Source organism: Hydra vulgaris, chromosome 12, assembly GCF_038396675.1.
Source record: "Hydra vulgaris chromosome 12, alternate assembly HydraT2T_AEP".
NCBI classification, from domain to species: Eukaryota; Metazoa; Cnidaria; class Hydrozoa; order Anthoathecata; family Hydridae; genus Hydra; species Hydra vulgaris.
The window spans coordinates 10,278,755-10,297,500 of NC_088931.1; the positions used below are offsets into that span (position 1 = coordinate 10,278,755).

General features: G+C 30.5%; 1 protein-coding gene across 2 annotated transcripts in view; it reads right to left on the reverse strand.

Moving 5' to 3' along the window:
- LOC100198921 (cyclic nucleotide-gated channel alpha-3) overlaps window positions 1-18,746 on the reverse strand; it is a 52,916-nt gene that overhangs the window by 33,391 nt on the left and 779 nt on the right. The window contains exons 2-3 of one of the 2 annotated variants that reach the window (XM_065811816.1): window positions 18,498-18,746; window positions 8,189-8,966 (exon numbers count right to left, since the gene is read on the reverse strand). The exon at window positions 18,498-18,746 is cut by the window's right edge and continues 34 nt beyond it. In XM_065811816.1, coding sequence (XP_065667888.1) covers window positions 8,189-8,966; window positions 18,498-18,648 — 929 coding nt within the window. In that variant the 5' untranslated portion in view covers window positions 18,649-18,746. Of the gene's footprint in view, window positions 1-8,188; window positions 8,967-9,048; window positions 9,244-18,497 lie in introns of those variants that run through there. The other variant, XM_065811817.1, reaches the window with a different exon arrangement.

Genomic DNA, 18,746 nt, shown 5'->3' on the forward strand with positions numbered 1-18,746 from the left:
TCAAATTATTACCTCTGCCAAGGGTAAAGCAAAACTATTTGCAAAGAACTTAATCTGATGGCCATATTTTTCTTACCAATCCCGTCAAACATGTTAACCATTCTTAGATCAAAACCATTCTTAGATCATTGTCAAACATGTTAACCATTCTTAGATCCAAACCATTCTTAGATCATTGTCAAACATGTTAACCATTCTTAGATCCAAACCATTCTTAGATCATTGTCAAACATGTTAACCATTCTTAGATCCAAAATTATTCTTAGATCATTGTCAAACATGTTAGCCATTGTTACATCCCAATAATTTCTACTTCTATTACTAAAATCATTTCTCAATAAAACTTTTTTATCCAGACAACATTCTTGCCATATACAGCTTTTGATCCAGACAACATTCCTGCCATAGTCTTACAAAAGTGTTCTTCAGAACTCTCTTCAAATTCTTTTTTTATTCGGATTCACTCCCAACAAGACTGCCAGCAACCACTATTAAGTTAGGAGTTACTAGAAAAAAGAAGAAAAGTTAAACAGCCGGGAAACGGTTGACAGAAGGCTTGAAAAGTTCTAGGTTGATTGGGTCAGGAAAACATGATGGTAGAGAGTTCCAAAGGATTAAAAAGCGGGGAAAAAACTAGATAAACTAAAGTCTTTAAAGCATACAGGAACAGATACAGTAAAAGAAAGAGACTTAGCTGAACAGCAAGTCAAGCAAAAATGAGTTTTAGTTGATGGAACTAGAGACAATAGTTCCTTTGATCAGCGACGATGATATTATTTTTAGAAGAGAAAATGAGATGCAACTTTATGACAATGGGAGAAAGACTCAAGCTTGGCAGAAAGAGCGAATCAAATTACATTTACAATGCATTTTAGGACCTTGTCTAAAAAAGAAAAAGCATCAGGGCTAAGAAAATGGCAAGGACAAAACAAAGAAGAAACCTTAGCAGATGCTAAATTAGCAGTTGATTGAATATATGGTTTCCATTAGAGGTTAGTAGTGAATAATAATCCAAGGAGGTGTAACGAAGAGGACTAAGGAGGAGTTAAATATTGATTAAACTCTCAAAGACCTTGCTAATAACAGAAAGGAGACTAATTGGAAGATAATTGAAGGGGTCAGAAAGTTCTCTGGAATTTTTACAAATTGTAACCACATTTGCCATTTTCCAGCAGGCAGGAAAACAAGACTCAGTCATGCACTTATTAAGTAATTTAGAGAGAATTGAGAGAGGTCTGGAAAACAATTTTGTAAGACTATAACGGGAATATTGTCTGGATCACAAGACTTGAAAGAGTTTAACAGAACCTGGAATGATTTAAATGTCTAAGAATGGGTTAATCTGTTTAAACTGGAATGGAAGGAAGAAAATGACCATAACATTCAAGAGTCAAATTAGAAGAAAAGTTTTTTACAAATAGTTCTGCCTTATCTTTGGGAAAAGTAATAAGATCAGTTCCATTTTTTTTTTTAACACCTTTACTTCCAAGAAGGCTGCAAGCAACCACCTATTAGAGTTAAAGAATACTGGAGAATACTGGAAGAGAAAATACAAAGATTATATTATAGCTCTATAGAGCAGTGTCCATTATAGTATTTGTAGAAAAGAGTAAAAAAAGCAACATTACGACGATGTGATAATGAAATTGGAGGTTGGCTGCAAGAGCAGGTTCAATTATGTTTACAATTCGTTTTTACACCTTGTCTAAAAGAGAAAAGGCTTCATTAATAAGAGTTTCTGGAGCATTTAGGAACAGTCACAGTCAAAGGAACAGTCACAGTCAAAGGAACAGTCACAGTAAAAGGAACAGTCACAGTAAAAGGATGATACTTAATTGAATGACAAGTAACACGAGAATAAATTTTAGTAGATGGCAAAAGATACGCTAGCTCTTTAGAGCAGTGTCCATTATAGTATTTGTAAAAAAGAGAAAGAAAAGCAACATTACAACGATGTGATAATGGATTTGGAGGTTGGCTTTAAGAGCAGCTCCAACTATGTTTACAATTCGTTTTTTTACCTTGTCTAAAAGAGAAAAGGCATCATTAGAAGATCTGGCTTTGATATAGCAAAACTATTCCATGCAAGGCCGAATTTCGGATTTATAGAGATAAAGAATAGAATAAAGAGTAAGAAAGGGTTAAGCTCGATAAAGAGATGCAACCTTAGCCCATGCTAAATTTGCAACAGATTTGAGATATGGTTTTGATTGTGATAACAATTAGCTGGAAAAAATTTGGTTTTATCTAAAATTAAAGTTCACAAGCCACTGTGAGCCCCATGTTGTAGCGGAAGTGAGATCCTTTTCAAGCTCAAATGCCCCCTCCAAGCAATTAGAGAGTGTTGGCTTCTTATCATGATAAGAATTAATAGTAGTATCATCAGCAAACAATGCCACTTTAGATGTGAGAATATCTGGAAGATCATTAATATAAATTAAAAAGAGTATAGGGCCAAGGATTAAACCTTGAGGAAACCCTGAAGTAACAGGATATGACGAAGAGTGCTATCCATTGACGACAACTTTTATAATATGATTGGAAAGAAAGGATTCAATAATCTTAAAGATGTTACCAGATACACCATAAGAAGAAAGCTTATGGAGAAGACCAGCATGCCAAACTTTATCAAAAGCTTTAGAAATGTCAAGAGCGATGGCCTTAACCTCTCCACCTTTATCTAAAGCACAATAAAACCTATCGGTTATTACTGTTAGCAAATTAGTTGTAGAACGAGAAGATCAAAATCTATATTGATGATCAGAAAGTAAGTTATAAAATTCAAGATGAGAGATTAAGTGTTTGTTATTTAAAAATTCAAAATCCTTGCTTATGATAGGAAGAAGACTAATGGGACAGTAATTAGACGAATTAGATCGCTTTCAAGAAATTTTGAAAATAGGGATAACAGATGCCGCTTTCCAGCAGGCTGGAAAACAAGACTCTTATAAGCACTTGTTAAATAGTTTTAAAAGTATAGACAACAGCTCCAGAGAACACTTCCGTAAGTCTATAACAGGTATGTTGTCCAGACCACAAGCTGTAGAAGAGTCTAAGCAGGAAATCACTTTAGATACAGTGGCTAGAGTGATACGAATGTCAAACAATGGATCAACCTGTTTGACAGCTATATCAGGTAGAATGCAACTATTGGAATCAAGAGATGATATTGATAAAAAGTTCTTAGCAAATAATTCAGCTTTGTTTTTAGGTGAGATGAAAAAGTCTTAATCATACAAGAGAGGTGGAACTAAAGATTTGCCCATATTGTTGATACTTATAAAGATTCTCCAGAAGTCGCGAGAGCCTAATTTCTATAATGAAATATGGGATTTCATGAGCAGAGAATAGCGGGCTTTGGCGGTAGACAAAACCTTTTAAAAATGGTTTCTAGCAGTAATAAACAGACATCTGTTTTCTGGAGAACTATTTTGCTGATAGAAATGGAAGTAACAGTTTCGATTGGAAATTGCAGCAGCACAATGTGAGGAAAACCATGGAGAAGAATAAGGCTTGACTTGGAACACATTTGTCAGCAGGAAGATGAAAGATTTCTACCCAAGGGCCATCACAAAGAAAATCACAGAAAGAGCCCCAGTCAGCATTAAGGTAGTGGTAAGAGGTATGATGATAGGGGGATTTAGATGATGAAGAAGAATGAGACAATAGTTTTAGAGATATCAAACTGCAATCAGAAGCACCTAAGGGTGAATGTGGAGAAACTGAGTACTGATTAAGATAAGAAACAAGACATAAGCCAAGTAGAGAAGGTAAATGATTCGGGTCTGAACAGGGAGTTGGAAAGTTGACTATTTGAGATAGGGATTGAGATTACCCCTGCAGAGTCACTGACACTAGAGCCAAGCCATTCAGTGTGATAAGCATTAAAGTCACCAACAACAACGATATTGGATGATGGATAAAGAAGGTTTAGTTAATTTGATAAAAAATAACATCAAAAAGAGTGCAGTCTTGAGATTAAGGAGAGCGATATAGAACAAAGAGAAAGACGATAGAGTGAAGTGGTGCTTAATGAAAGCACATAAAAGAATAGTTTAGTTTCAAACCTAGTTCCCAGACAAATGGGTGAATTCTTACAAATGTAAATGTCCAGGCCAAGCATGTGACTATTGGAGTCTTTACAAATTAAAGTAAGATAACCATCGACACTAAGATCACAAGATGAGACAGCTGAACTCAAATTAGTCTCACAAAGAGCAAGTAGGTCTGTGAACTTTGCAAGAGATAAGACTCAACACAAGAAAAGTTACTTCGAAGACCACGAATATTAGTGAATGATAGGTTTAGACAACTTGGTGATGATGATGGTTTTTTGTGTTTTATAGTTTTTGGTACTTTATTCATTTTAAAATTTGTTAAAGAATTAAAGAAATTAAAGAAAATTAAAGAAAAATTACTTAAAGTATAGGCAGTACTCAGTACGCTGTTTAATAGCTCAAGCAATTGCCTCATTACTATTAATAAACCCTAAGTTGTAACAAAGGGCTCCAAATGTGACCTTGACAATGCACATCAAAGGTACAAACAGGGACACCATCTATGCGCAACGTGGCACTGTTGATACTTAGATATTTTTCAGCTGTTGATGGAATAAGCCTCTCTGAGAGCTATTACAGAGTTCGGGAAACCTGACTACCAGCCAATTTCAGAACTATAAAACTGAGTTTTAGAGCTGTACCCTCATTAGGAGATAATAGAATGAGTTGCCTAATCATAAAAACAAAGACACAAGCAAAATCCATGCATTGAGTCAAGAAGATCCAGCATTTAACATCCTAAACTGGAAACAATGTATTAAAAATACATTTGCATCAGCCTAATAGATGAAGAAGGGGTGTGAGGCTGATCAACAGATAGAATCTGTTTACCCCTGAAGTCTTTGCCTAGGAGGCCTTCCTCAAGACAGTAGCCGGATGCATTTAACATCTGCCCAAGATGAGTATTTTTATTGAGACATCATCTCTAGCCTTTACTCAACCAAGAGTCCCAAGGCAGGTAGTGTTTCAAGTTGGAGTTGGCTTCTCCTAGCTTTTGCCTAAAAAAGCCTATCCCACAAGGCAGCAGGACATGAAGCAGGTTGTACCAGATTATATGTTACCAGTAGCAGAATAACCTGACCTGATAAATATAAGAGATGTTAATGATGCTATTGAAGATTTTCCAAAAGCCTTTACAGTCTAACTCCTGAGAGAAGATATGAGATTTTGTGAACTAATAATAATGGAGCTTAGCATCAGTTAGCACCTTTATACATTGATTTCTTGCAACATTAAATAGCATTTTCTTTTCAAGAGAGTTATTCTTATAAAAAAGATAGAAAAAAATGATTAAGATTAGATATAGGAGCAAGAACAAGAAGGTTTTCACCTTCTTGTTCTTATACCATAGAGTAGAATGAGGCTTGACTTGAAAGTGAGAAGAAGGAATAAAAGCTTTCATTCCTGCCTGGATTTAGGAGGTTGTGTAGGACGTGCATTTATCAGCAGAGAGAGAAAAGACATTGACCCAGAACCATCATGAGTATAGGCTAGGAGATACCAACTCTGACTTAACATAACCCCTGCCTTGGGGAACTTGGTTTTAGTAAAGCCTAGAGGTGCTGTCTCAATAAAAATACTCATCTTGGGCAGACATTAAATCTATACAGCTACTTTCTTGTAGAAGGCCTCTTAGACAAAGACTTATGGGGTAAACAGATTCTATTTGTTGACCAGCTTTGCATCCCTTATCCATCTATAAGCCTGGCATAGATCTACTTATAATACACTGTTTCCAGTTAATTATTGAATGCAAGGTCTTTTTGAATCCTTGATAGGTTTTGCTTTTGTTTCTGATTTTATGACTAGGCAACTCATTCTATTATCTCCTAATTAGGGTACAGCTCTAAAACTCAGTTTTATAGTTCTGAGGCTGGCTGGTACTCAGGTTTCCTGAGCTCTGTGGTAGTTTTGAGACATGCTGATTGCTGATTCCATCAATAGCTGTATCATATATAAATTATCATATATATATATATATATATATATATATATATAATATATATATATATATATATATATATATATATATATATATATATATATATACATATATAAATATATATATATACATATACATATATATACATATATATACATATACATATATATATACATATATACATTTACATATATATATATACATATATACATTTACATATATATAAATATATATATATATATATATATATATATATATATATATATATATATATCAGGCCTTGTTACGAGATTTCGCTGCATAATGAAAACGCATAACGCATTTCAAAGTAACTCAACTCAGCAAATCTATTTTGTATTGTTAGATTGCGTCACTAGCGTATTTTTAAGTACCGCATTATAATTTAAATTATTTTATTAACACATTAAAAATCATACAGTTTTTTTTCTCACTATAACAAAATATACAAATAAAATCTTAGTTCTTATTTGAAAAATCATTTTTATCACTTTTTCAAATATGAACTAAATTTTATTTTGAAAAAAATATTTTTTTGTAAAACGTAACATAATATTTGTTTATTTTCTTATAATTTTACAGTTGGTTTTTGGTTATTTTATTAACTGTTAATAAATTTTTTCTTATTTATTTTGTGAACTCTTTTTAATAGTGTTTTTAAACAATAAAGAGTTTTATCAGTTACCGATAACATATGAGTGATCATAGTTTATTTTCATAAACTAAACGAACGTCAATAAAACTTTACGTTATTGAATTGACAATAAACTTAAAATAAAATGTCTTATTAATGAAATATTTACATCAAAATAAATCATGCATTTTTTAAATTATTATGATAAAAAATAGTTGATATATTTAAAAGGAATTTATATATTTAATTCCTTAAAATAAAACTTAAAACACTTTATTTTCTTAAACTAATTTTTAACAACAACAAAAAATTATTAAACAAACTGCTTCTTTAACGAAAAATCTATTAGGTTACAATTGTGGTTAAATGCTTTTACTTACAACTTTATTTCTTCTGAATAAATGTCATATAAACGATATCAACAGATAATTTATATTCTAAAAGATTAAAGTTTTTGCGTAACGCAAAACTGCTGAACACGTAGCCAAATCGCTTTTTGCAAGCAAAATGCGAGCTGCGTAACGCTTCTTAACAAGGCTTGAATACTCATGTAAAATGAGTACTAACAGTGCCATGATGCACATGGATAGTGTCCTTGTTCATACTTTTGGTATTGAGGCCACATTTAGAGCTCTTTGTTATTGCATAGGATTTATTAATAGTAATGAGGTAATTGCTTGGACTATTAATAAGTGTACTGAGTACTATCTGTGCTTTGAGTCAGGTTTTTTAACCAATTTAAAAAAAAAAACTCAAGTATCAAAAAATATAAAACACAAAAATCATCATCAACAAGTTATCTTAATCTATCGTTCACTAATATTTGTGGTCTTCAAAGTAATTTTTTCTCTGTTGAGTCTTATCTCTTGCAAAAACAATAAATCTCCTCTAAAAATCTCTAAAAGAGATAATCATCAATAGTATGATTAACAAATGCAAACATAATTCATCTTTTTTACAATGCTTAAATCATGTTAATTCTCCAAAAGTCAAAGCTTTTTTTGATTATTTTAGTTTATTTTTTGATTCATAATTCACTTCATGAAATCCCTGACAAACAGATTAACAACTTTTTGTCAGACATTTTAATGGCTTCTGATTCGATGGTTAAAAGCATTTCTAGAGTCTATGGTCCAGTAAATGTCCTGGTCAGTCTTAAATATATATTTTAATATTTACTTTTCACTATGGATATCATAAGTTTGTTGATTATATATTTATATAACTAACAAACATACAATCAATATTTCACTTTTAACCTAAAGCATATCTAAAAACAAAGGCCTTGCAACTACTGTTATACAACAGTATACATTCCTCAAGAAAATGACCAGGCCTAGAAATTTATACTTTAATAAAATCACAAAATATTTATTTCAATCCCTTTATTGAATTAAAAAATTCTTATAAAACATTTTGGCCATATCAATTCAAAACTACTAACCCTAAAAAATTTTAATGATTCTGATAAAATTTTGAATTAACATAATTTAAAACACATTTTGGTTATTTAAAGTGTATAAATAAAAAACTTACCCAATAGTTGTTTCAGGAGGTGAGCTTTCTCCAATATTTGTAAGAACTAATGTAGACCAGTACATGCATTTAATATAACGGTGAAGCAGACTTTTGTGAACCCCAGTGTGATTTGGATATACCCATAGATCTGAACCAAACCCTTCACTTTTTGAAATGATATAATAAAAACATGAATTCCAATGTAAAACCAAAAACATCATGTTTAACCAAAATATTCCCCTCACTAAATTTGGAAAATTTGTAACAGCCTCAACAACTTTTTTAGCTTGAAATATATTGAGAAATTTAAGTAATCTAGGTAATCGATAAACAGGTCGCACTTTATCTATGATATAAAGAATATCAAACGGAGAGAGTGTTATTACATCAATTATAAACTTCTTTGATTTAATATAAGCAAGCATTACTTTTCTCTTGTCTTTTACGTATATTCCATTCTGAATAAAAGAAATACGTGATGAAATAAATATATCAGCTAAATAAAAGAAGTCAGCAACGTAATCAAGAGAAAACCATAGTACTTGAAATTCTTTAGCATCAGGATAAGCTATTCGAAAAACAACAACCCATATATTATAATTTATTGATAATAATAGTACTATTTGCCAAAAATAACAAAAAGAACTGTATGGCTCAAGTAGAAACTCAGATAAGCAGTTCTGCTTAACATCATAATACAATCCACTATATGTAGCAGCATTATTGATATAAACAGTTTTAGCTAAAACATTACTTTTTATGCTACCACAGGGTGTAACAGAAGTAAAACTTGACCCTATAAAAACAAAAATATGGTAAAGTTAGATTGCATTTAAAGTTAGATGTGCATTTATTGATTTATATATTTAATGTAGCACCAATTTAGTCTGAGCCAAGTTTTGTTTGTAAAACACAAAATTTCTTGCATTTTAGTTCAGCGTCAAAACCAAAACATAGTATCAGGCCAAAACATAGTATCAGTCAAAACCAAAACATATATCATTATGAGATTTTATTACGTGATGGAAAAGCGTAACGCGAATAGACGTAATAAATCAATAATATTTAATACTAATACTCAATAATATTTACAAAGTTACATTATAGTTTAAAAGTACATTATAGTTTAAAAGTTTAAAGTACATTATAATTAAATTTAAAACCACATTAAAAATTGTTGTAAGTCTTTATCTTTATGAAATATCTTTAAATTAAACAATATTGTTATAAAAAAATTATAAATATAATTTAAATTTTGTTTAAAAAAAAAAAATTTTTTTAATGGGGGAACACTTGTTTATGGTTGATTCTCTTGAAGGGTTTACACAACAATACAATTAGATTGGGTTTTCCCCTTAATAAAAAAAACGTTCGCAGTACGTGAAACATTTTAGTTTTTACTGGCTTTTGACAAAATAAAATTTTTAATTAAACGAAGATAAGGCGCTGTCCATAATTGCCTCAACAAATTTCCGCATTTTATACCTCCCCCTTTCCCTTGTCAACAAGTTGTCAAACTTTTAGAGACCCACTAAAAAATTACGTCAACATTCATTTCCTCTTCAAAAAAAAAAAAAAAAATTCAAACGGAAATAAACAACAACCATATTTTAAATAGAATCTCTTTTTTGTTTTAGTTTACAACTAAAGCAAAAAAGAGATTAAGAGGTAAGCTATTTAGAGAACCATTTAAAATTACAAATGCTCTGAAAAAAAATGAATAAAAGTAAAAGGTATAGAAAAAAAGTTATTAAACTTTTAACTTAAGAACATATTTCCAGTTTTATAAATACAAAAACTTACTCCAAACAAAAAAATAAAGATTAAAGTGTTCACAAAAATGTATACACCTTACACGTTTAAATTAGAACATATTTCAAATTAATGCAACTCTTCAATGTGCCAATCCTCCTCACTTTAACTTTATAACTTGTTCAATTTTAGAGTAAAAGTCAATTACTTCTAATAGAGTTTAGTAAAACGAAAAATGCATTTAACAAATTGTATAAACCAAGGGTCAGCAACCTAATGAGACAGAAGAGCCAAAAATTTTTAATTTACAAAGTTGTAGTCTACAGTGCAAACGAAAAAGATTTATGTAAGTACATGGTCTACATTATATTATTTAAACGTTATTACCAGGGGTCGGCAACCTGCGGCTTGCAAGCCTCGTGTAATTAGTTCGATGTCAAGATGCGCCTCTTTAGCTCCACGTACAAATATCATTGTAAGAGCTACCAACATCTTCATTTCAAATCTTTTTTCAAATCGTTTACCAAGTCTTTAAGGAGCTAAAGAGCCGCATCAACCGCAGGTTGCCGACTCTTGTTATAAACGTTTAAATAATATAATGCAGACCAAGTACTTGCATCTTTTTTGTTTGCATTGTAAACATCTTGTGCTTATTTAGTTCTGTACGTGTCGGGTCTTTTTAAAGCACAACACGGTTTTTAAAAAGTAGGAACATAAATAGCTTTATTAAAATACTGAAGGTGTAGCAAGTATGTAACACAGAATTACAAACGCTGCCTAATTTTCCTCTTTTTAAGTAACTAAATTTATGAAAAAAAGTAATATTGTTGACGTAAACTTGTCTTGACCTCCCCCCTTCCCCCTGCCAACAAATGTCAAAAAAATTCAGACCCCCTCCACCTATTTTGTAGACGTAATTTATAGACCGCTTTTCTGCTTTGTTTTTTTTTTTTATTTCCATTAAAATATTTCGTTTTCATTTACCGTGAAACCTAGTGTATTTTCACTGTTTCTTACTGAATGATAATTACAAAAAAATATTATGGTATTTTTGGTTTTAAGAAGTTATGAACAGAGCTTGTTTTTAACAAATATCAGTATAATTTTGAAATTTACATATCTTATATTTATAACAGTATTAGTTTTGTTTTTAAAATAAATTAAATATAAACTGGGCTTTTAAAGCGTTTACTTATTGATCATGTTATTTTTATTCGGTTATAAAAGTTTGATTCGTTTTATAAAAAAAATAATGAAATTCTCCTATATAAAATTTACGTTGTGGCTAGCGCAACGCTACCGTTGCTTTAATTTTTTATCTTAAAGTCACGGTAGTAAAGTTTGATTGGTTTATTTTAAGTCAAGGCTGCGAATATTATTGGTTGAAGTTTCATTTATAGAAATTTAAAAAGAATTGCAACTCTATAATGTACGTTTAGTTTTGTGATTGCTCATTGGTTCATCTGCCACTGTACTCCAGGATCGATTTCTTCACTTATATAAAAATTTTTTAATGTTATTTCAATATTTTTTATTGAAAGGTATTATTATTATTGCATGTTGAAAGTTAAATTGATTTTTATTATTTACATACATCGACTGATATAGGGATGGCGCAGTGAGTGTACATACATCCACTGATTTAGGGATAGGTACAGTGAGTGTACATTAGGGTTGTCCAGGACATAGCATGAAGAGTCAAAACATAGTGAAGTTATTCCCATTATACCATCAATACTATGTCTAAAAATAATTTTTACAAATTTTTGATAAGTATCCTGAGGTCACTCAAGGCCTCTGAACATGTTCCCCAATTTTTGCACAAATTACATTTTTTGTTGTTGTTTTTTTTAGAATCGCAATAATTAAAGAATCAATTCTAAAAAGTTTTGATTGATTTTTGATTTTGAAAAGTTTTTGATTTTGATTTTTGTTTTTTGATTTTTTTTTTTGATTTTGTTTTTTGATTTTGTTTTTTGATTTTGTTTTTTGATTGTTTTTTGTTTTTTGATTGTTTTTTGTTTTTTGTTTTGTTTTGTTTGTTTGTTTGTTTGTTTTTTGTTTTTTGTTTTGATTGTTTTTTGTTTTTTGATTTTGTTTTTTGATTTTTGTTTTTTGATTTTGTTTTTTTTGATTTTGTTTTTCGATTTTTGATTTTGATTTTGATTTTGATTTTGATTTTTGATTTTGTAAAGTTTTTGATTTTGTTTTTTGTTTTTTGATTGTTTTTTGTTTTGTTTATTTTTTGTTTTTTGTTTTGTTTTGTTTGTTTGTTTGTTTGTTTTTTGTTTTTTGTTTTGATTGTTTTTTGTTTTTTGATTTTGTTTTTTGATTTTTGTTATTTGATTTTGTTTTTTTTGATTTTGTTTTTTGATTTTTGATTTTGATTTTGATTTTTTGATTTTGATTTTTGATTTTGAAAAGTTTTTGATTTTGTTTTTTGTTTTTTGAGTGTTTTTTGTTTTGTTTATTTGTTGTTTTTTGTTTTGTTATGTTTGTTTGTTTGTTTGTTTTTTGTTTTTTGTTTCGATTGTTTTTTGTTTTTTGATTTTGTTTTTTGATTTTTGTTATTTGATTTTGTTTTTTTTGATTTTGTTTTTTGATTTTTGATTTTGATTTTGATTTTTTGATTTTGATTTTTGATTTTGAAAAGTTTTGATTGATTTGATGGCTTTTAGTTGTATTATTCGAGTTTTGATACTGTTTAGTGAAAGATTAAATTTAATTTTATCAATGAATATATTGGAAAAATGTTGACTCGAAGTAGTAAAAAGCGCGATCCATCACTACGGCAAAGTACTGAAGACAAAAAGTTTGAGCAACAAAAGAGAATCCACTTTGTTGAGGTACTTCTAGCTCACATAAAGGAACTCCAAGTAGACCTGTGACAAGAAAGTTAACTGATTTCTGGTTAATTGGTCATCCTTCAACATCAATTAATGGGGCCAAACTGTCTGATTGTAGGCAAGTTATGAAGTGTCTTTTTTCTAAGGAACAATCCAGAAAATAATAAAAATAAAGTGAAGAATGAGGATATTGTAATGAATGGCAGAGTTTGATGAAAAATAAAAGAAGAACAACTGACTCTGGTAGCAAGAGAGCAAGTTTTATTGAACGATTGGATTCTCTTTTTAACACTGGTTCATCTGACGCCATAGATGAAATAAAGAAATAAAGGTTTTGTCAGAAAGGAAAAAACAAGATCATATCAACTTTTATTTGCACCGACAACAAGAAAGAAAAGCATGTATGGATGGACATAATTAAATTTTTGAAACCAAAGCCGAAATGAGACTTGCAAAACAAGCATGTGAAGCAAGAATTACAGAAAGAAAACATAGCAGGTTGGATATTTTAAGAGAAGAACAGGTCGAAGAAGTCGCTGCTTTGCTAGAATATAATTCTGAGACACAATTAAATGAAGAAGATGACTGAACTAAAATTGATCCTGATTTTGAAACAAATCTACAACAAGAAGCAACAAAAATTGATCAAGGCAAATATGTAACTCTTTAACTACCTAGAAAAATAATCCAGTGTGACCAGATAACCAGTACTGCTGATTGTCTCAAGTTGTCAGACAATCAAACAACAATGATTGTATCAGCATTAATAAAAGCTGCTGGAGGTAATCTTGAAGATTTTGAGATACCAAGACCTACAATTTAGAAAACAAGAATGTTCAATTGTCAAAAGATTTCAGAAAGTGTCATAGAGACAGTGAAACAGAACCCTCCCCAATATGCTGCTTTGCATTGGGGTGGTAAGCTTTTAAAAGATATGCTGGGAGACACATATTAACAACTTTCAATTCTTATTTCTGGAGCTCCCGAATACAAGGAAGGAAAATTATTTGACGTATCATCTCTAACTAACTCCCAAGGAGCAACTCAAGCTGAAGCAATGCTTGATCTGATACAAATTTGTGATCTGTCAGACAAAGTTGTAGCTCTAGTGTTTGATACAACAGCTAGCAATAATGGTATACACAAAGGAGCTGCTAAGTTAATGGAAGTTTTTGAATGAAAAATTTTTTCTATCCAGCTTGTCGTCATCACATTTTAGAACTTGTTATTGATGCTGTATGGAAATTATTATTTGGTGACAATTTAAGCTCTGAAAACAAAATTTAAAGATGCATGGTCAAACTTGGATAAAGTTCAAGCAATACAAGTACTGGAAACTGAAAACGAATGGTTGTTAAGCATAAAACATAAAGTTGTCAAAGAACTTACAGACATGCTATCTTGCAAGGATTCAACAACTTTTCCAAGAGATGGTTATCTTGAATCTGCTTAAAACACTTTGATAATCTTAGGTGAAAATCACCCACGTGGCGCCCACTTTCTCAAACTAGGGGGGATGCATCAAGCACGTTGGATTGCCAACAACATATTTGCTGGAAAGATGTATATGTTTTCCAAACAGATGCGGTATGTCGATGACATAGTTGCTAAACTCATGCGTATGAATAAATTTATGGCTCATTTCTACACTCCTGCATGGATGAAAACATCATGGGGAGCGGATGCACCTATGAACAACCGCTGGTCTGAATTCCGCTGCTCCAAACCAGTGGAGCAGTGGAATTCAGACCAGGCTTTTAGAGTTGCTGAACAATTTGTTTGTATAGTTAAAGTTGTCAACGATGCAGCGAAGCGTGGTATCAAGTTAATCTCGGATTTTTCTACAATCATTACAACTGATATTGAGCAAAGAGCTATTATTTCTTTTGTAGATTTGATTACCTTTATATTAAACATGATTTTGTTTAAATTATGTTGTTATATTTATAGAATGATGTATCATTTTACAATGTAAAAGATTTTAATTTTTGCTTTAAAAATGGGGTTCAAATTCGGAGGCCTTGAGGGACCTCAGGATCACTTATCAAAAATCTGTAATAATTATATTTAGACACCTTATTGATAGTATAATGGGAAAAACTTCACTTCACGACGTTTTGACACATCATACTAATCCTGGACAACCCTAGTGTACATACATCCACTGATTTAGGGATATGCGCAGTGGAGCGCACATACATTGATTAAGGGTTTTGGTTTGGGCGTGCATTCTTTAAATAAAAGAAAAAAAAAATCAACTAGTCAGAAATCACTACCGTGACTTTAAGAAAAAAATTAAACCAACGGTACCGTTGCGCTAGAAACGGCGTTTTGTTTTTTAAAACTGCTTCATAATTGTAGCTTATAAGTTAAGATTTTATTATTATATCTTTTTTGAATTGGTTATTTTTAAGTGCTCAATGGAGTCCTAATGGTCATATCACAGTGCACTGCGGAGTAATATCTAACTATGAAGTTCGCACCTCCTTCTTTACCATGACACATATATTACCAGAGCTGTCTTCTAACCACGAACCTCAACTGTATTGCATCATTTGTAAAGAAAGGTTACTATTTTATTCCTGAATTTCAATGTGCTAATGCGGTAAGCACTAGCATTGTTTTGAAATAATGATATGATACCGGTTGCTTAGAGGTGCTACAAAGCATTGAAGATTTGAAGCGGAAGAAAGTAAACAAAATAAAGCGTATCTTCAAAAAACGGTCATATAAAATACTTGCAGACTAAAACTATTTTAAATACTTAAAAACAAATAAAATATTGGGTTAGTTCAATTATCATTAGTAAACTAAGATTCATATATCATTAGTTTTTAGAAAAAAGCAGTTTTAAAAAATGAATTCCGTAATCGATGCATAGCCTCCAAATAACAACTAAGAAAATTTTTTAATAAAACTTTTGGCAGTCCAATTTCCTTATAAAAACCAGAAAAAAAAGAAAAACAGAATAGATGCGAAAACAGCACTCGATGTAGTGATTTCAAGAGAAATACACGATGGCTATAGTCTGAAATGTTTAAAGAACAAACAGTCTTTTTCAAAGACACTTCGCTATGTGACACTATGACACTATGACTATGAGCGATTGGCTGGTATGTAACCTTAAATAAATTATTTTTATAAATTACTTTTCAGTATAACTTTTGTCACAAATCGGGAAAATTATATGTATATTAAGGATATGTTTATTTTACTCTTATGCTTATATAAAAAAAGTCAACATAATATTCCATATCAGCAGATGAAAGAACTATTTAAAAGCCGCTAAAAAACGGTTTGTCACACTCTCTGAATGCCTATTATATTTTTATAGACATAACAACGAATAAATTTTTTTCTTCAAACCTGTGGTGTAATGGCTTCGTTGGCATTTCTTTTTTTCATTTGTGAATGTTTTCTAAACATTTTGTATTGCAGATGCTCTACTTGATCACTGCAAACAAGAATACAACATAGTTAAAAAATAATATCAAATCGGTTATATTATAAAATGACCAATTCGAAATAAAGCACCGAAAATTCGAAATCCGTAACTATATAATGGATAAATGCGCATCTTCATATTAGCCTCAATTTGTTTTTTCTTTATAGCGTCAATTCATTAGTATCCGGATTTAGACAAGTGCGATAATTATTTATCTTTATTATTGTAGTTATTTATCTTTGCTTTTATTTATTCATTTTGTAAATACACCGCTAAAATCATAAACAACTTTTAATTGTTTGTATAAGAACGTGACCTAACAGAACTTAAAACAGTTCTATTTTAGAAGAATATATATAGAGAATATATTATTATGTTGTGAGCAGTGTAAAATGACTATATTTAGATAATTAAATGCATTCTGGGATGTAGATTACAGGTATTAAATGCATTCTGGGATGTAGGTTACAAGTATTAAGTGCATTCTGGGATGCAGGTTACAGGTATTAATTACTTTGCCAATTACTTGCCTGTAGTTGAGATGATGTCAATTAATAACAAGTTAAACTTGTAAAAAACTCGATTTGTTTTCGGGTGTTTATTCTTACTCTGTATTTTTCAAATTGTCTTCTAAGTATCAACCCAGAAGACTCAGAAGGTTCGTTAGACGTGTTAAGGACGTCCTACGGCCTTATGACGTCTATATAACGTCGCACAGGCGTCTTGCGGACGCCTTTGCCCGTTGGGGTATGAAATAAAAAAATCAAGCCAAATAAATAAATTAGTTTTGTTACAAAAAAATGTAATTAAAATATCATTTTAAAAAAACAAATGAAATAATTTTTACTATCGAGATAATAAAAATAGTTTTAAAACTTTCAATAGCTTCCATATTGCGCAGGAAACTTTTTTCACACTTACTCAGTTCGAAGTCATATAAAAGTTTTGGAAGAACCAAAGTTGGCAAAAACAAACCCTATCGTCTTATGCAACAGATTAAAATTGAATCATACGTTTATTTATATTCGCTCTTTGAAATGTTACTACTTTATTCATGCTTGTGTAACTTTCTTATTGAAAATCAAGATGTTTTAACTAGGGCCCTGCGAATCGGAATTTTTAGTTTGAATCGAATCTCGGATTGAAGCGGGTTTTAATCTACAAATCGGCAGTATGAGGAAATCCAAATTTAAGCAACTTTTTCACACACAAAAAAAAACTCTACTTAAAATATTTTTTTTGCCCAAATTAATTTTCAGCGTTTGTTTGGAAGCAGAATTACAATTACTTTCGATTACAGTTACTTTACTTAGGCTGAAATAAATCAAAACATTTTGATAGCATCTTAGCATTGGATATCTGAAATAACAACAACACTCTCAAAATAAATAGTGATTCGAAAAATTCGAATCATTTTTTCGAATCAAATCTCGAATCGAAGCGATACTTGATTCGCGAATCGAATTGTACTGGTTCGCAAGACTCTAGTTTTAACTTATTTTGGAGATCGATTAAAGTTCTTTTAATTTTTTTAGAGATCAAAGTTTTGTTGTCTCTCTGTTTTGTTTTGTTTCGTTTCGTTGTCTCTCTGTTTGTTTTGTTTCGTTTCGTTGCCTCTCTGTTTTGTTTTGATACTCTATAAGTTTGAAATCAGTTGATCAATACCTGAGGATTAAAGATTGTAAGGCTTCGTAAAACTATATTATCTGCGATGATGCCAGTATAAATGATATTTATTGTTGACTCTACTTAACATTTTAAAACTATTCCATTTAAGGAGTTATCAGTGCAAATGTTATATAAATGTGGCGATAAAATAGACCTTTATCGCACATCTTGCGACAACCTGAATTTAAATGAATTAAAAATATATTAAATCGATCGACTTTCTTTTATGATTTTTTTTCTATAGTTTTTATTTATGATTAACAATAGTTTATCAAAAAAAAATTAACAAAAAAGAAATAAAAAAGAATTATAATCCAAGAGTTTTATCCAACTGATAGTATATTACAGATTTTAAACGAAATAAAACATATTTCTACTTAACTAAATTGTTTTCAGAAATGTTCTTCTACATTTTATATATTTGTTTTACATCTTTTTAACTTTGTAAACGTTTTTTTTTTTTCTTTTTTTCTTTTTTCTTTCAAAGATTTTTAATGACAATACCCCGAGGGGAAAGGGGGGAGGGTATTGTCATTAAAATTTTTTGCTAGAGAAAATGTATTTTGTTTTAGATTTAATTAAAATTATAAATGGATCATAAATATGCAAAAAATACCTGAGTGACTTCGATCTCTGGTGCTAAACTTATCTAAGAAAACATTCTTTTCAACAAACATCATTTTTTCCATTTTTCTTCTTTTTTTAATACTGTTTGTAGTTGCAAGCAGCGATTTAATGTTGATACAATTCATGTTTTGTCTCTGCATAGTTTTTTTATTTTCTGTTTATAGTATTTCAAAAATAAAGTTTAAAAAACTACAAGATTTTTTTATAAGTTCATTAGATACATGTTAGCACATGCGTA